Source organism: Spodoptera frugiperda, chromosome 16, assembly GCF_023101765.2.
Source record: "Spodoptera frugiperda isolate SF20-4 chromosome 16, AGI-APGP_CSIRO_Sfru_2.0, whole genome shotgun sequence".
In the NCBI taxonomy this organism is placed as follows: domain Eukaryota; kingdom Metazoa; phylum Arthropoda; class Insecta; order Lepidoptera; family Noctuidae; genus Spodoptera; species Spodoptera frugiperda.
Window position 1 is genome coordinate 8,446,043 of NC_064227.1, and position 17,908 is coordinate 8,463,950.

General features: G+C 34.9%; 1 protein-coding gene across 3 annotated transcripts in view; it reads right to left on the reverse strand.

Annotated features, from left to right (window-relative positions):
- Nucleotides 1-1,752: 1,752 nt before the first annotated feature.
- LOC118280795 (facilitated trehalose transporter Tret1) overlaps nt 1,753-17,908 on the reverse strand; it is a 22,649-nt gene continuing 6,493 nt past the window's right edge. For 2 of the 3 annotated variants that reach the window (XM_035601169.2, XM_035601170.2), the window contains exons 2-4: nt 8,814-8,907; nt 4,712-4,847; nt 1,753-3,235 (exon numbers count right to left, since the gene is read on the reverse strand). In XM_035601169.2, the coding sequence (XP_035457062.2) occupies nt 1,953-3,235; nt 4,712-4,847; nt 8,814-8,837 (1,443 nt within the window). In that variant the 5' untranslated portion in view covers nt 8,838-8,907 and the 3' untranslated portion in view covers nt 1,753-1,952. Of the gene's footprint in view, nt 3,236-4,711; nt 4,848-8,813; nt 8,908-9,539; nt 9,708-17,908 lie in introns of those variants that run through there. The other variant, XM_050699297.1, reaches the window with a different exon arrangement.

The window sequence follows — 17,908 nt, forward strand, 5'->3', positions numbered from 1 at the left end:
GACGTTTACTCATAATAATTTGTGGGTTTGTATGACAAAAGAATTGAATTTGGTCAAGTTCGTCACCTTTTTATGATGATAGCGTAAGGCGTTTTATAGTGGATCGTTTGACTATTAATTATTATATTATTGGCTTCCTCACGTAACTATTCGAATGAGCAGCATACCGCCACACGACGCGGCGATTGTCGCGGAATGCTGCTTATGATTATGAGCCTCTGCATTGGGCTTGAAACTAGTCGAGTTGATCGTCAACCATTTACATTTGAGTAAGCCGATAACATAATAATTAATTTAGTATGTCTCACGAAAGTTATAATAAAATTATAGTTAACCGTATGTAGGTACTCAGGGCTTGTTCAGATAAATTTTGACGTGTTGACTGTATGAGGTACTATAAAGCGATGACGTATTTAGGGTTTTTTCAGCCATGGTCGTCCCACTGCAGGGCAAAGGCCTACCTGATTTATATTAGAACTAATTTAATTTTATATTATTCATTAATTATTAATGACTGTTAATTATGTTTAGGTTCCTGTTGTTGTTCGTTGTTTTATCTAGATTGAGTTTTTTATTCATTAAACTTATTAAAGGTATCATTGTAATTTTATTTCATTTTTTTTCAAGTTTTGTTTTCCTCTATGATGATGATGACGGATGAAGTGACGTCATTAAAATGTTGTGTATTATTAGTAATCCAATTTTAAGTTCATATTTTAGATAACTGAATGTCCAAATAACTATACATATAGTCAAGGTTAGATAGTACAGAATCCTTGTGAGGCATTTAATCGAATCTAGTTTATAGCACTAACCCTAACCTAAATTTGTAAAAGGCCATTAGCGAAAATAGTTATCACCATGTTATCAGAATACAATTAAACAAATAATTAATTGAAAATAGTTTGTTAATGAAATGATTTGGCTAAAATAATAGGGTATTATCCTACTAGTCAAATTCAATACTTTTATCGAAATGTCAAAAAAGTTACTTTTCTATGAATTTTGTATGAATTGCAAATTATGACGTCATAATTTTTTTGTGTCAAATAGCATACTTATTACGCAAAAAATAGCAAGAAAAATTCAATAAATAAGTATATCAGTCAAATGAATGAATGAAAATACGATTATTTTGGGATATTTTATTATATTGAAATGTCAAAATAATTGATTTTTGACCTAGGAAACTACCCAATTACTGTAAGTATCTTACCCAGTAACACTGATAATTAAAGTAATCTAAAAATCAGCGGGTATTAATCAGGTATTCATATGCAAATGGGGATACTAGGTTATCAGACCATTTTATAAACAACGCCTTTCTTACCTTGATTTGAAAAAGTATAGATATTAGATAATTTCATTATCCGAATTTATTTTTACCGTTTTCAAGGTCAGGCCTATTAGAAGTCACGAAGATCTTTGATTATGACACTTGTTAGTTCCTAAAAATGTTTGACTCTCATTGTGTCATTAGTACCGCAATTATTGCCAGGACTGTAGAGTGTTATCTTTAGGGTCGGTTCATATTTGACGGAACATGCGTCGCGTATTGTCGGTCGCGTAACGCCAGAACAGACAAATGTATAGAAAAACACTTGACCGTTCACACTCAACCAATGATACGCGCAACGTATTGCACGTCAGATATGAATCGACCCTTAAAATGACAAAGCCTATTTTGATGTAACAAAGTATCAAATAGGGATAAAATAGCGCAAGGAAAGTTTAATATAAAACAAGTATATGAACATTAAAATATAAATACATTTATTTTATTAACTTAACATCAAAGGCTACTAACTCATCACAATTTGTTTTTTACTTATCTAACTCGGCAGGCACTACTATTAAAAAATGACTGCTTAAACTTACATTTAAAAAACTAAACTATCTACTAAGTCATGGGCAAGTTAACTATTTACAAACACACGCGTAATTCTCCAGTCTTACTCATTGATCATCTTCGTATTCGCTTCCTCATCATCATCATCAACATTCGCAAACCTTCCATAGTTGAAGTAATTTTCAATTTCTTGAAGAGTCCTATCTTTGGTTTCTGGCATCATAAAGTAAAGTATGACAAGAGATATCGCCATTATGATTCCATACACGGCGAAAAATCCATAGACTTTGATGCTATCTATTAAATGTGGAGTTGATTTGAGTCCTACTATCAAACCTAAAGATATCCAAACTCCAGAGAGAGCTAACCCTGCTCCTCTGTGGGACAAGGGAAATACTTCCCCCACTAAAGCCAACGGTATAGGAGCACAGCCCAAATTGGCAAGTATGAAGTATACTATCAACAAAGACATCGGTATCCAGGAGCGTCCACCAGGTATTATGCCCTTGGCCTCCAAGAAGAGATACGTGCAGACTGCCATCAATACTCCAAAGGCAGCAAATCCAGTGGAGAAGAGTAATGTTCGCCTGTTCATCATTTTCACTAGAATTGAGGCAAACAAAGCGCTCGCGGTGATGATGATATCAGAACCAAGGGTATAGTAGAACGACTGCGACTTCTCTCCAGTCATCTCTGACATAATGTGGAGGAGGTAGGCAGGGAATATGTGTCTCCCACTCATTTCTAGCACAATAGTAGCCAGTAGCGTTATAAAGACAGGTTTCACGAAGTCTTTTTGCGTGAATTTCTTGAGGAAATCCTTAATTTGCTCCCCATAACTTTGTGTCAATTTGGGCTTTGCCATTCTTTCTCTCTGCGCTTTGATGGTGTCAGTAATTTCTCTGCGAGAGGCTTCATTGTTTCCTCGGAGCCAGTAGAATGCTTTCTCACTCTTGTCGTACTGTTGTTTGGAGAGCAACCAGGCGGGACTCTCCGGCCACGTGCAGACAACAAAGAAAGCAAAAAGGAGAGGAGTACAGGCAACCAATGCAATCGTCCTCCAATGTAAAAACCCGCTTATAATGTGAATGAACATAGCTCCCATGCACACGGAAGCATTCTTGAGATACAGGAAGACTCCTCTGTACTTAGGGCTGGTGTATTCTCCTATCACGACAGCTCCTAAGGAGACGGTGGCTGCTGAAGACAGTCCACCTAGAAACCGTCCAGTCATCAGAACCGTGATGTCTTGCGAGAAGTAGATCATGACCCAGCCCACGATGGCTGGTAGTATCACCAGAGCATGAGTAACTTTCCTCCCGAACATATCCATGAGGAATGAGGATATGAAGAACCCTGGGATGCCAGCCACACCGACAATAGACCCTGGAATAATAGAAACGATGGTATTAGATAGGTTTTTTTAAAGGGGAAAATCATCCAATGAAAATTCTCGGCCTGGGCGAGGCGAGAGGGAGTGTCAGGCTCTTACTGATTAAAAACCGCCTCGTTCCAACTCCTGCTTGTCGAGCCGGAGCCCCGGTAAACCCGCTAGGTAGTCCGCAGGCTACTGTACAACCCAGAGCCGTGGGTTACCAAGGCTGATAAATGGGGATAGTTTGAGGTGTTAGCATACTGCATATTACATATTATATACAGTTTTAAGTCACGTTATAACAAAGTATAAATAAAATATATGTTTATTTGAATATTCCTATAGCAGTGATTTTATTTGCGCAGGTGTTGTGTTTTGGTGCGAGCCTGGTTTACCAGCAAATATTAAGTGGTCCGAGTTCCACAAGCTTCCATTTATAATATATGCCTTTATGTTTATCTAACGGGATACAGCTCGCTTTGTTATTGAATCTGTTATAAAACACGTTAGCTTGTTTCGTCGATTTTTTTAAATATTTTAACTACTGCTGCTGGCTGCCGCGCAACGTGTAGCCGCGTCGATTCCCGCACAGAGCAACACTTTGTGTGATCCACAAATTGTTGTGTATGTGAACTTGTGTGTTTGTAAACGCACTCACGACAAAGGAGAAAATCTTAGTGTGGGGCAATTAGGGAATGCCCATAGCCAGATACAGTTGCAGCCTCTATTTTAATACCGACACAAAATTTTCCCTTCAAGAACATTATAATATCAATTTTTCCTCAAATTTTTTGTCTAAGCTAATCAAACTCTTCAATAAATAACAGGCAAATGACCAATACAATATGAAAGACAAATATTTTTGCTGGATATTGAACAAAATACCCGGGAACACGTGACTAGATGTGTGCACTGCCACTAGACCGAGAAGTCAAATCACTTAGCTAAGCCGTTTTGTAGGTAATTAAGCAAATGCAGTACAAATATACAACATAATATTTTAATATTGAAGCGTCCTAGGCGCATGCATTTACAAAATTAATATTTAAACAACAAAGATCCCAACTTCTACAAAAAACTTTTATTTATTTTGATCCTTCTCACGTACATAAATAAACGTTTAGTTATGTTCGTCATTATATCATCATCATCATCATCATACAAGCCATAAGACGTCCACTGCTGAACATAGGCCTCCCCCAATGACTTCCAGATAGGCCGGTTGGAAGCGACCTGCACCCAGCGGCTCCCTGCGACCTTAATCAGGTCGTCTGTCCACCTTGTGGATGGATGTCCTAGGTTAATGCGCTATGTGCCCTGCCCACTGTCACTTCAACTTGCTTATTTGCTGGGCTATGTCGGTGACTTTTGGTCTTTTGCGGATATCCTCGTTTTTTATACAGGGTCGAAAAGAAATATACCTAGTCTCATCATAATATACCTAAACTTAAATAAAAAAAAAATGCTAAAGGTTTAAGTCATTTTACCCAGCCATGACGCGGTGTGAAGATCAGCTTTGATGGGGGAGTCAGGTCTGCTGAGAGCTGGAAGTAAGCTGGATGGGAAGCTCAGCACCAGGCCCTGCCCGAACATATTGATCAGCACCGCTGACATCGTCCATGTCTGTAACAACATACATAGTTTGTTAGGAAACCTGGTGAAACTGGTATTTGGCTTTAAATTATAATGCATTTTTCACTGAATGGTCATAAGACTCCAAACTTTTGCCATTTGAGGACCGATTTTCAAAATTCTTTTTTTTTTTATTCGAAAGGTAAAATATATAATATATACTCTTGAGACTCTCTTAGGAGTATAACTTCTCCAACCTATCAGTTAGTATTTATAATAATAGTCATTTTATGCTTTTTAGTTTTAACATTTCATATTCAGTTTTCATTAGCCAGATGACATCCATTGTTGTACAAGAGCCTTCTACTTAGTCCTCCACATCTAACGATATCACCACTTGCATCCAATATTATTGCTCGCGATCGTCACTCGAGCACTTTTCTGGCCCGTTGGCCATCTGTCCTTCGATTTCAGAATCGTATGATTCTTTCATATCTTATTCGCTTCATCTACATTAATTTTTTAATCTGTTTTTAGAAAGAACGAAATACATATTTAAGCGCTAAACGATTAGAATTGGTTTCGAAATTAATATTTTTCAAAATGTCACCTATTTGGTCGGTAAATTCCTTTTGCTGACTTCCCTGCGCAACCATCTTAGCTCTTTTATCATTTAACTAAGAACCATCCTTACTATTTATAATTGGGTACTATCCTCGATCAAAAATAAATTATTACAACTTTTCAATACAATAAAATATTAAAAAATAATCACACTCTCATTCATAAATTTGATGAACTATTTAATTTTCGATTTTTTCTAGCTAAATTTCTAGAAATAAGTCTGCTATTTGACGTCAAAAACTTATGACGTCATAACGCACTATTTCATACAAAGTTCATAGAAAATATAGTTTTTGACGTTTCGAAAAAAGTATTGAATTTGACTAGTAGGAAAGTAGCCTATTATGATACTATTTTACTTAGATATATTTTTTAATATAAAAACTCGTGTGATAATACTAATGTTCTGCGTATGCACTGTTATATAAACTCACAGATGTAAGAAACAATTACTTAGTTATCTAAAAATCTTTACGTAAATACATATAATAATATTTTTTTTTATTATTCAGTTATTGTTTTTATCAAATATTCGTTCCCACGAATAACAAGAAAACAATTTAATATACAGCAGTACCTACTACCTAATACACAGATAAAATGACGTAAATTAAAATAAAGCAACGCAACGGCACGCCTTTTATCCCCGAAGGGGTAGGCAGAGGTGCTCATTACGACACGTAATGCCGCTATACAATTTACATTGTACACCCACTTTTCACCATTTGTGTTATAAATCCCATGTAATAGGGGGTGAGCCTATTGCCATATACTGGACACAATTCCAGACCCCGTGCTATTACTGAGAAATTTTCGAAGCCGAAGCCGAGACCCCTTGTCCGGCAGTCGCACTCGCGACCACTCGACCAACGAGGCAGTCATTAGACAGTGAATTAAAATAATTCTAAAAAAAACTATAGTCACAACATAAGAGGTCAACTCTGACATTTGTCAGACCACGTACCCCTATCTATCTAACTTGTCAAGTTAAAAATCTCATTCTTTATTATAAGAAATGCATTTAAATACACCAATAGGTACCGCACCGCACCAAAATACATTTTTAAGCATTATTTAACTGTAAAATACTTTTTCATGTTCATGATTCATGATTTAGACTTAATAACTTTATAAAAAAATGTTTATCGGAAAATCTCTGCGCGGAATATAATATATACCTTGAGGTAGCTTACGCCTCTGAAAATAAGTGATTATTTGTTATTTTTGAACAAACTCTTTTTATCCCAATCTTCACCAATATTCCGAAAAATTTCATCCTTTCTCAAATGAAAATCACATTAGTTACAATCCGTTTAGCAATTTTTGAGTTTAATCAAATAGATAGGTAGACCGGTAATTCCGACCACCTTATTTACTAATAAGATTTAATTGTTAATATACAAGTCTGTGGAGATCTAATATTGTAATTATATCAAGTAGAAAAAAAAAGATACAGCGGTTTATATAGTCTGCAATAAATCTTAAGACCTCTTTCACTACCTGTAAATGAAATTTTACCGGTTTTGTGGGAGATTGTAAATAAAAATAATAGAGGATAAGTTAGTATCCAATAAATTGATATGGCTGAATACTTCAAACAAATTTTATTATATAGGTACTATTTAAATAACAAGAAAAATAATACATAAATAAATATATACTACACCTTAAAATAAACTAGAACAGTCAATAAAAAATAAATAAATTTAAAAAATTAAAAAAACTGCGTAAAAAACACTTTAAATAAAATCTGAAAAGTAAAAAACAAGCTACTAAAATAGATAGCAACTATTAAAAATTAAATAATTTCATAATCAATACACAAAAAATAATAATCTTATGCGAAACATAATTGAGTGCAACAGTCGGGACCCATATTGAATGATTTTAGTCTCGTTTATTTAATGGGTCCCGACTGTTACACTCAATTATGTTTCGCATAAGATTATTATTTTTTGTGTATTGATTATGAAATTATTTAATTTTGTGGTAATAGCATTGCTATCTACACTTTTAGACTGCTTGTTTTTTACTTTTCAGATTTTATTTAAAGTGTTTTTTACGCAGTCGGGTTTTTTAATTTTTTAAATTTATTTATTTTTATTTAACACTTTTTAGTTAGTTATAATACGGCTATGTGTTTCTCAAGATTTCACCCGCGACACGAGAGAACTACTTCCAATACCAAGATAATAAAAAAAATAATACACGTCGATCCAGTTATTTTAGATTGATTGCGTAACACAAAGAGAGTAAAGGAATTAGAAAAAGAAGAAAGGATTAAGGGCAATAAAATTTACTATTTACAAATTTCGTAAACAGTCTAATTCTTTAAAAGAATTTTCGTCGTGTGGACTATTAAATATTTTTTTTTTTGAATCTTTTATTGTGAGGGGTTTTTTGTCCGTAATAGTATTAATCCTTATCCTTTTAAATAGTCTATTTATTAATTTTCTACATTAAATGAAGATAAAATTTGCTCTTTACACTGTTTCAAAATTTCTACTAGTTTTAGACAAAAAACGGTCTTTACAGTTGACGCGTCGCATGGGCTATAGGTAAACGACTATGTAGATAGATTCCTTATTTAACGTTCAGCAAAGCGAGGGCGGGTCGCTAGTCCTTTATTTATAAATAAATTCATTGTAAATAATTTAGTTAAGACGTACTTTTATTATCACTTTTCACTTTTAAGTTCAGACACCTCTAGTCAATCGCGTCGCGTAGTACCTATACGAGTATTTAGTTTGGATAATAAAGAACATAATTGCACATAGTATTTTTTTTTTCTATATGTCAGTGATATACCATTTTGGAATCCTCATGATGAGCTCTTTAATTTGATACCCATATTGTAGCAAATAAAAAAAATATTTTTTTTTTACTCCTATCTAGGGCGCCTCACGGCCGCCATGTTGGTTTTTGTTTTACGTCACATATCTAAGAACACTTGGGTAATTAAGACGAATCCAACGATACCCTGATTGTCGAAATCCATCAAGCCGTTTCGAAGAAATGAGGTAATAAAGAATATTAGGCTCATACATACAAGATACGCGCGAAAAACATAACCCTTCCTTGGCAGTCGGGTAAAAAGGGACAAAAAAATGCACTACATAGAGACCAAACACTGTATTCAAACACTGTAAAACAGGCTCTTCATTCAGAGACATTTAACGATTACTAAAACTATTCCTTAGTAACGATTATGTTCAGAAAACAATTGCTAAGGATTGGGACCATTTTTTTTAATCTTAATTTTTATTAGGGCTTTTTTACTAATAGGAGGGACCATTAAATGACTCTGAGTACGGCAGTTAGGCTAGTCTAGGCTTTTTATCCCGGGATTGCCGGTAAAGGCAGAATTTGAATTAATTAATTAAAGGTATTTACCTGTCTAAGTAATGGAGCCGTCATGTTTTCTAAAATCCCAACATGCTGGTCACAGCGTCACTGAGCACTGGTGGCAGCCGTTTGGCTCGCCCGACTGTAAACCAAGAGGTTATATGTTTAGTCATTTAGTTTTACTTACGTAAATACAAGCGTGTGAACCTGTTCTTGTGTCTAAATTTTCCTGTTAAACTGATGTTTTAATTTACGCGCTATTCTTTCGAAAGATTAGATAGTTTTTAAGTTAATGATGTGTGTTTTTAATTTATAAAGTGAATTTTAATTAAAATACATTTAAAAGTATCTCTTCAAAATAATCAAACCAATAGATCAGTAGGGGACAATGAGCTCCGTTTTTCCTGCGGGTCGCGGGACGCGGTGCACATTTTCACCAGGTCAAGCCCGAGAAGGAGACCTCCCCACATCAAAACAATAGAAAAAATCTTTTGTCAAAAGTATAGTTTAAGCAGTGCAGTTTTTTTAAGGGGAGAAAATCTTCCAATCGTTTCTCCCGTCTTGGACGAGGCGAGAGGGAGCGTCAGACTCTTACTGACTTAAAACCACCCCTTTCCTACTCCTGCTCTTCAAGTCAGAGCCCCGGTAAATCTGCTAAGTAGTCTGCAGCTCCGAGAAGCAGTGCACATTGAGATTGTATTTTTTTCTGCATCGAAGATATAATAGATACATAATTTCAAAAGTATATAGCGTATTAATCAATTTAAAACTTACATCTACACTCAATTTTCTTAAAAGATATTTCGTCTTCTCACACAGAAAGCAATCACATAAAAAAATCGCTCTTTAAACTAAGGTTTTTATACTGGTCTGGTTTACTAAAGTTAAAAATTAATGTTTCACTGGATATTTAACGACAAATTATTAGCACTACAACCATGGCCTTTATAAGCAGAATCAGTGATGGTCTGATTATTATATACCTTATGTACATTACCTAGTCAACCTATCTATAGATCTATGATATATTATATACAAGTATGATCGAAGAGTTTGTTTGTCCAATGCGATAGATTCAAACTTTTAATGCTTAATGGATGATCGTTGGGTCAATAAATATTGTATAAATATTACAATAAAACTTAGTCATCTACCCTATTGAACAGTGAATAGGTTTGCTTGGCTGACTTGTGACTTTCTTGATGAATATACATAGATGTATGCGACATACCTATAAACATATAGGTATATACGATAAAAGCCATGTAAGAAAGTGCGTGATGACTTTTTAAACAAGATGTGTATGGTTGAATGTTATTCAAGAAACGATAAACATAAGACTTAGGTGCAAGTTTTTTGAAAATATTTGTTTATTTTCAGCAGTAATGTATGTGAAAAAACGACATGAATCTCCTTCTTTTGTTTTTTTGGAGTTACTTAGAAATAAAGTCGGTTAATATACTAAAAAAAAATGTATCAAAATCGGTTCACTCAGTCGCGAGATAATCACGGACAAACATACATACAAAGAAATATAGGTTTAAGGCTCCTGCTTCTCATTTATGCTGGGTCGGAATTACTTCTCACCCCTTATTATATGGGACTTATACCACAAACGGTGACAAGTGGGTGTACATTGTATAGCGGCATTAGCCGTAATGTGCACCTCTGCCTACCCCTTCGGGGATAAAAGGCGTGACTTTGACGTTGACGGAATTACTGGTCCGCATTGAATTAACTATTTTTGTTTGCGGGTGAAACCGGGCCGGAGTCGCTAGTAATTAATAAACTTAATAACTTTATTAACTGCTTGCCATTATATTTTTTTTTAATCTCAATTTTTATTAGGGCTTTGCTTGCCATTATGGTAATGTCTTAATGTAGGTACTGCATAATTAATTAGAGTAATTGTCATTATATAGCTTTTTCTATTATTTTCCCTATGTTTAATTAGTTTTTTTATGGTAATAATCCGGTGAACGAGCAGATGGATCCCCTGATACACTAGAGGCGTTACAAGTGCCTTGTCGGCCTTTTGGAGGTTAGGAATTTAATGGTTGTTGGGGAATCGAGGATCGGGAAGGGGTTATTTGGCCGACCCGGCCCATTCGTGCCGAAACATGGCTCTCCCACACTTAATATATATTTTTCCGGAGAAAATTTGGCATATTATTTTTTGGCGAAACATCTGAATTTTTTTAAGTAATTTATTTTGTATACAATTATATTAATGATTTGACAGGTATGATGATAAAGGTTAATGAGAAAGTGCTTCTCGAGATCTTTTGCTGGTTCTTCTCCATAGGAATCTACACTTTCTTCTTTCACTAGAGGACTGAAATTTTCGTTTTCTTTCAAAAGAGCCTTCGGTCTATTTGAAATAAATAGTTTTGACTTTGACTTGCCTACGTTTCTGATAAGAGATAATCGAGCTATCGCTGGTAGTATAAGTATAAGGCTAACCTTGTTCAAATGCTACAGTTTTCTAAAAATAGAGGACACATTTATTAAACATACTAGCTTCCGCCTGCGACTCCGTCCGCGCGGATGTCGGTCTTCGTGTGAAAGTTTTATTTCTCAATTTTAAGTAACTCTGACAATGACATCTTATAAATATCTATTGGACCCAAATACGGCGAGGCCCATAATAATTAAGGAGATCCCTCTATTGAGCTACTGCTGTTGAGCTCGCGTTCTGTAGTATAAAACTGAATTTTTTTTTTTTTAATGACTTTATTCATTCATTCAAAAAAAAAATTATTTTGGGCATAATATTGGATACTTTTTATTAAAAGTTTATATTAATAATAAGGTATAATTGTAAGTTGGATAATAATAAGGTATAATTGTGCCAAGTTTCACAGAAAGACAAAAAAAATTTAATCACATATTTGGGTTTGGTATCGATCCAGTAACACCCCCTGCTATTTATTCTTTCAATATTTTCAATGTACAGAATTGACCCTTCTACAGACTTATTATAATAATATGAATGAATGAATGAATGAGAGTGTTATAAACGTAAGAGTAGACAAATATAGTCAGAAATCTTCGAACTGCTAAGCTATCGGGAGTTATACGTGTTATTGTGAGTCAACCATAAAAGATAGACATTTGCTGTCGTGGAATATTTTTTAAACAATTTTAAGGAGAACATTTCCGTCATACATGATTTCTGTGTAGCTTTAACCATTAAGGCTGCACACGCGACGGAAGCTTAAAAATGGAGTAAGTTCTCCTGTTTTCCCAACATTTTCCTTCACTGCTCCGCTCCTATTGATTGCAGCGTGATGAAAAGTATACTATAACCTGCCCAGGAGTATGAAGAACAATTGTACCAAGTTTCGTTAAAATCGGTTGAGTGGTTTTTGTTTCTATAAAGAACATACAGACAGACAGACAGACAGACAAAAATTTTTCTGATTGCATTTTTGGCGTCAGTATCGATCACTAATCACCCGCTGATAGTTATTTTGGAAATATATTTCATGTACAGAATTGACCTCTCTACAGATTTATTATAAGTATAGATAATATTCTTTCTTAATCTCAAATTCTAACTACAGGCAAAACTCCTACCCATTGCGAGCGAGTATACATTTGAACAGAATTTGTAAGAAATTCACTCTGGAACCTTTCCAGTTGCCATTCGGTGCGCAACGGTTGGATGCCACCTTTTTTATATAGTACTTCACATTTATTGTAGGTTTTTTTGTATCGACCTCAAGTATAGACTATCAAGTGTGGGAGATCCATGCTACGGCACGAATGGGCCGGCTCGACCGGAGTGAACAACTCACAGAAAACTGACGTGAAACAACGCTTGCGTTGTGTTTCATTGTGTGAGTGAGGTTACCGGAGGCTCAATTTCCCCCTTCCCAATCCCCGATTCCCGAACAACGACCCTTAAATTCCTAACTCATTGTAGATTACAAGTAGGTACATAATACAGTCTACATGTCTTTATTTTCGCGTGACGTCACATTTCTGTGTAAAAATACAGTGACGCTCAAAATTACAGACGTAATGAAACTTTAGCTATTTTTTTGTTTCATTCTATTTTGTAATAAGATAAAATCTTCTATGTAGTTGTGTTGCACTCAGACGGACAAAAGAAGTATCAAAATGATAAATGATAAATGATAAATGATATTTATTTCTGTAAATAGGTCATAAAATAACACTTTTACACGTCAATATTTCAAATAGCTAGATGAGGCCGGCATTTCCTATCTGACTACTCTGAGAAGAAATGCCGAAACAAACTCAGAGGTCACAGTCTCTTTTAAAGTCCAGACAATGAAATAGAGGATAATGTGAGAGAACCGTGCAAGTTGGTTCTGTAGTGGTCTTTAGAGGAAAGAACCACAACAGTATGAGCGGACCTGTTCAGATGGCCGTACGCATGTGTCAGTTTACAATCAGCTCAGCTAACGGCTGTTGCTGAATGATCCGACGAACAATACCAACCAAAAGAACATTTGGGTAGGTCTCGTAAATGCTCACACTGTCAGAATATAATTAACTAAAAGTGAAATAACTAAGCAAACTCTCACACGGTCCTCAGACTAACAATTTTAAAAATAATATGATAAAAATAAAAATAAAAAATATCGAATGATATTAATGTATATCATGTCAAATTGTATAAAAATGTAACTTGTGTTACAAACATGTCAACATGACCTGTGTGGACATTATAACGGCTCACTCCCAAGCCTGACTATCATCTAAGTAGTCTTTAATTTTATAAAAAGCTTTACTATACAGTTTTTCTTTAATAACATTTTTAAATTTATTCAGGCTCAAACTTTGAATATCGCTGGGAATTTTATTGTAAAAGCGTATACATTGACATCTGAACGAACCACTTATTTTCTTAAGTCTAGTAGTGGGAACTATATATTTGTTTTAATATATAGTTCCCACTACTATACTAATATTATAAAGCTGAAGAATTTGTTTGTTTGATTGTTTGTTTGATCGCGCTAATCTCCGGAACTACTGGTCCGATTTGTATACTTCTTTTTATGTTGAATAGTGCATTTATCGAGGAAGGCTATAGGCTATAAAACATTCCGCTATGACCGATAGGAGCCAAGCAGAGCGGGTGAAACCGCGCGGAAGTAGCTAGTAACGTAATATGAATATCGCTTACATTTCCTCAAGTGATAAGACTGATATTTTCATTTATCTGTTAAAGTGTTGCGTACTACCTAGCGGGTTACCGGGGCTCCGGCTCGAAGAGCAGACATAGGAACGGGGTGGTTTTTAGTCAGTAAGAGTCTGCCACTCCCTCTCGCCCAAGGCAGGAGAAGTCATTGGACGATTTTGGAGAAAAAAAAACACTTATTCTCAATTTTCGCTAACCTTAAAAAACAAGTAACGCTATGTTGTACCCGTTAATTTCTGTTTAAAAAAAACAACAACTTGGCAAACGCAGACGGAGAAGTTTATTTTCTTTTAAGGTAAGCGTCCACATGTCCGCATCGTACGCATCGCACGCATTGGGCCGCAAACCAAACAAACCAACAAACAAACTTTTGCACATAAATGATACATCTATATATATAAAACTCTTCCGTTACTGAGTGACTGACAGACAACGCACAGTCGAAACTACTGGTCGTAGACAGCTGAAATTTGGAATGTAGGTTCCTTGGGATATGTAGGGGAGCACTAAGAAAGGATTTTTGGAAATTCAACCCCCAAGGGGGGGAAAAGGGGTAAAAACGTTTCTATGAAAAATCTTATTCCTTGGGTTTATAAACTTGAAACTTGGCATGAACACGTACATAGGCAAGTAAATATGTTTGACATTATAAGTTTTTTCAAACTACCCTCCAATCGTGATTTAGGGGGTGCGATTGGGTGACTGATTTATTAACACACAGCCGAAACCGCTCGGTATAGGAGTCTGAGATTTTGAACAGAGGTTCCTTTAGTAACATAAGTGAGCACTAAGAAGGGATTTTTGAAATGTCAACCCCCAAGGGGGGAAACGGGATAAACTGAGCCGGGGCTGCGGGAAAGTTCTAACGAGATACCGTGGCCCCGGAACGCAAAGGGCAACTGAAGGAACGAGGTGGGTTTTAGTCAGTAAAAGTCTGACACTCCCTTCCGTTCCACCCAGAGCGGGAGAGGTCATTTGATGATTTCCCATCCTTAAAAAAAAGACTTTGTATGACAACTTTCAGTCGTCTCTTTAACATACATAATTATGTACATACATGCATAACATTAATAACATCACGCCTTTAAATCCCTATTTTGTGTTAACACTACCATTTTTTTATATGTTTGTTTGTTTACACATGTAATCGATAAACTCCGAAACTACTGAATCGATTTCAAACATTCACCATTAGAAAGCTACATCATCCCTGAGTAACACAGGCTATATTTAATTCCAGTTGTAACAAGATTTCAGCCTGTGGAAGAAAAAGCCCTGTCGAGATCATTAAAAAACGCTATATATAACCGAATTACACGTGGGCGAAGCCGCGGGCGGAAAGCTAGTAATAATATATTATAATTATGTTACCCACTGACTAAGTGCATTGTATTTAAAAATATTAATCATTTTCAGCATTAAGTTACAGGAGATTTATTTGTAGATTAGCAGCAGTTTTATTGTTATATGAGATTTATTTTAATAATTGTGTTTATTATATCATTGAATAAAAACATGGTTATAGCAGAATATATAATATACAAGATACAATATATACTTATGTTAGACATAGCATTTCTAGTAATTTGCTTACGTCGTGTTGTAGATGTATACAGGTTTATTTTGTTTAATTACGCAACAATGAAACGATGAATTTATTTTTGTAATTATATGCTACAAAACAGCACTTTTTAAATGCACGTCAGAACGATTTTTTTTTATTTATTTCATGATATTAGTTAGGGTGTTCCCCCACTCTTATAAATAAAGGTCTTGTAATATGCAAAACGTTAACATTGTACGTGGTAATACATACATACATACATACACAACCTCACGCCTGTCTCCCATGGGGGTAGGCAGAGACAATAGAACGCCAATTGCTACGATTCTTACACACCTGTTTCGCTTGATCAACAGTCATACGTCAAAACCAATTAAGATTGTCATCGTCCTTTTATTTATTTGAAGTTCAATAATTGCCAATTCGTCGTGATGGCCCGAAAGTTTAAAAAACCCGCTGCTAATGCCCAATCATATACCTTCCAATATTCCTTCTAATATTATTTAGACACTAGTGACAGCAGTCGCCAATTATAGGTTGTTGATGATGATGATGACTCACCGCGAATTTAGACAGCTTTTAAGGAAATGGGTTTATGTAGTCTAAATAAATATTACAGAGTTAAATCAAGGTGATCCATGCGACTTGGCGTAATATATGCAAGTTATTTCATTTCAAATATTTATTTTGTGATATATAATGTATGTCTGTCTGTATGTATGTATAGCAACCAGTGCGAAATTGTGGTATTTCAAGTTACCTATACGATATTTCATAATTATTAATTGCAGATACATATTTAGGTAAAAGTATAGGTATGGCAACACACAAACACAACGTATCACGGCTTTTGTCCTCGAAGGGGTATACAGAGGTGCACATTACGGCACATAATGCCGCTATACAATGTACACCCACTTTTCACCATTTGTTTTATATGTCTCATGTAATAGGGGGTGAGCCTATTGCCATATACTGGGCACAATTCCAGACTCCGTGCTACTACTGAGTTTTCGAAAATCTGAAAAAAGCCTAGTAATACATTGCACGACCCGGGAATCGAACCCGAGACCCCTTGTTCGGCAGTCGCACTTGCGACCACTCGACCAACGAGGCAGTCAGTACAGTATAGGTATGCCAACTGTTGATTATATTATGCTTCTTGTTTGTTATTTTTTTTAAAACAGTTTTGTTGATTAATTTTACTTACGTAAGTCTAGATTTTGTAATCATACTGAGAATTAGCTAATGTTAATTTTATTTAATAGATTCTTTGTTTTGTTTTAATTAGTTTATGTTATACTAGCTGATGCCCTCAGCTTCGCTCGCGTGGACTACGGACTTAATGAGTTTATTTTCTAAAATAAAAGTAGCCTATGTTACTCCATAGTATATCAGCTACCTATTAATAAAAGTCCCGTCAAAAAGGTAAAATATACAATTTATTTGACATTGATATGAGAGCGGTTTACAGATTCTAAGAAAGAAATAATTTAAAATAATAATTTACGTAGTGGGTTTGCATCTTCGTCGTTTACCATAATTTACAAGAAATATAATAATGTATTATGTTAGTTTAAATGTCAAATTAATTTAAATATATTACAAAATTTGTATAACAACGTATTCATCAAACAAGTACTACTATATAAATCTACATTAAATAAAAACTTAAATAACTAATTAATTAATAAGTACAACTTACTACAATTTAAAACTAAAACAAAGTTTAAATTATTATATTCTTATGTAGCTACGAGTGATAATCTTATGTAGCTCGTACTTTAAATGTATTTTTTTTGTTAATCTATATAAAGATAGTCGTGTTGGTTACATTACTAATTATGACGCAAAATCAATTTGGAGGGCTAAAAATTAGGTAGTTTTTAGTCAGTAAGAGTCTGACACTGCCTCTTGCCCCACCCAAGGCGGGAGAAGTCATTGGATGATTGAAACGGACATAGGATACTTTTTATCCAAAGATTTCTCGAAAATCCTACAGGAATGGGAGAAATGGGATTTGCGTACGAAGTCGCGGGCAGAAGCTAGTCAAATAAGACACAACACTCGCAATGACGTCATCGAGACTACTTATGTACGAGAAAACTTAACAACAAAGGGTTTAGTTTAATTGTTTTAATGAAAAAAAAATCTTTCACATAATTATGTCGGAAAATTTATTGTTTAGCCAGTGTAATAGGTATATAAATCTCCGAAAAAGAACAATTTTATGAATTGACGTATATGTATTTATAAGATTTGTGATTATCACCCTCAACCTCTATTGTCTTACTTTATTTAATGTTTTTTGTCTTAAAATATATGGTTACGTGTTCGTTTTATATCTCAAGATTAATACAAAGAACTCAGTTTCTTGTGACGCAAATTTTGTTACCGTTGCGTTAA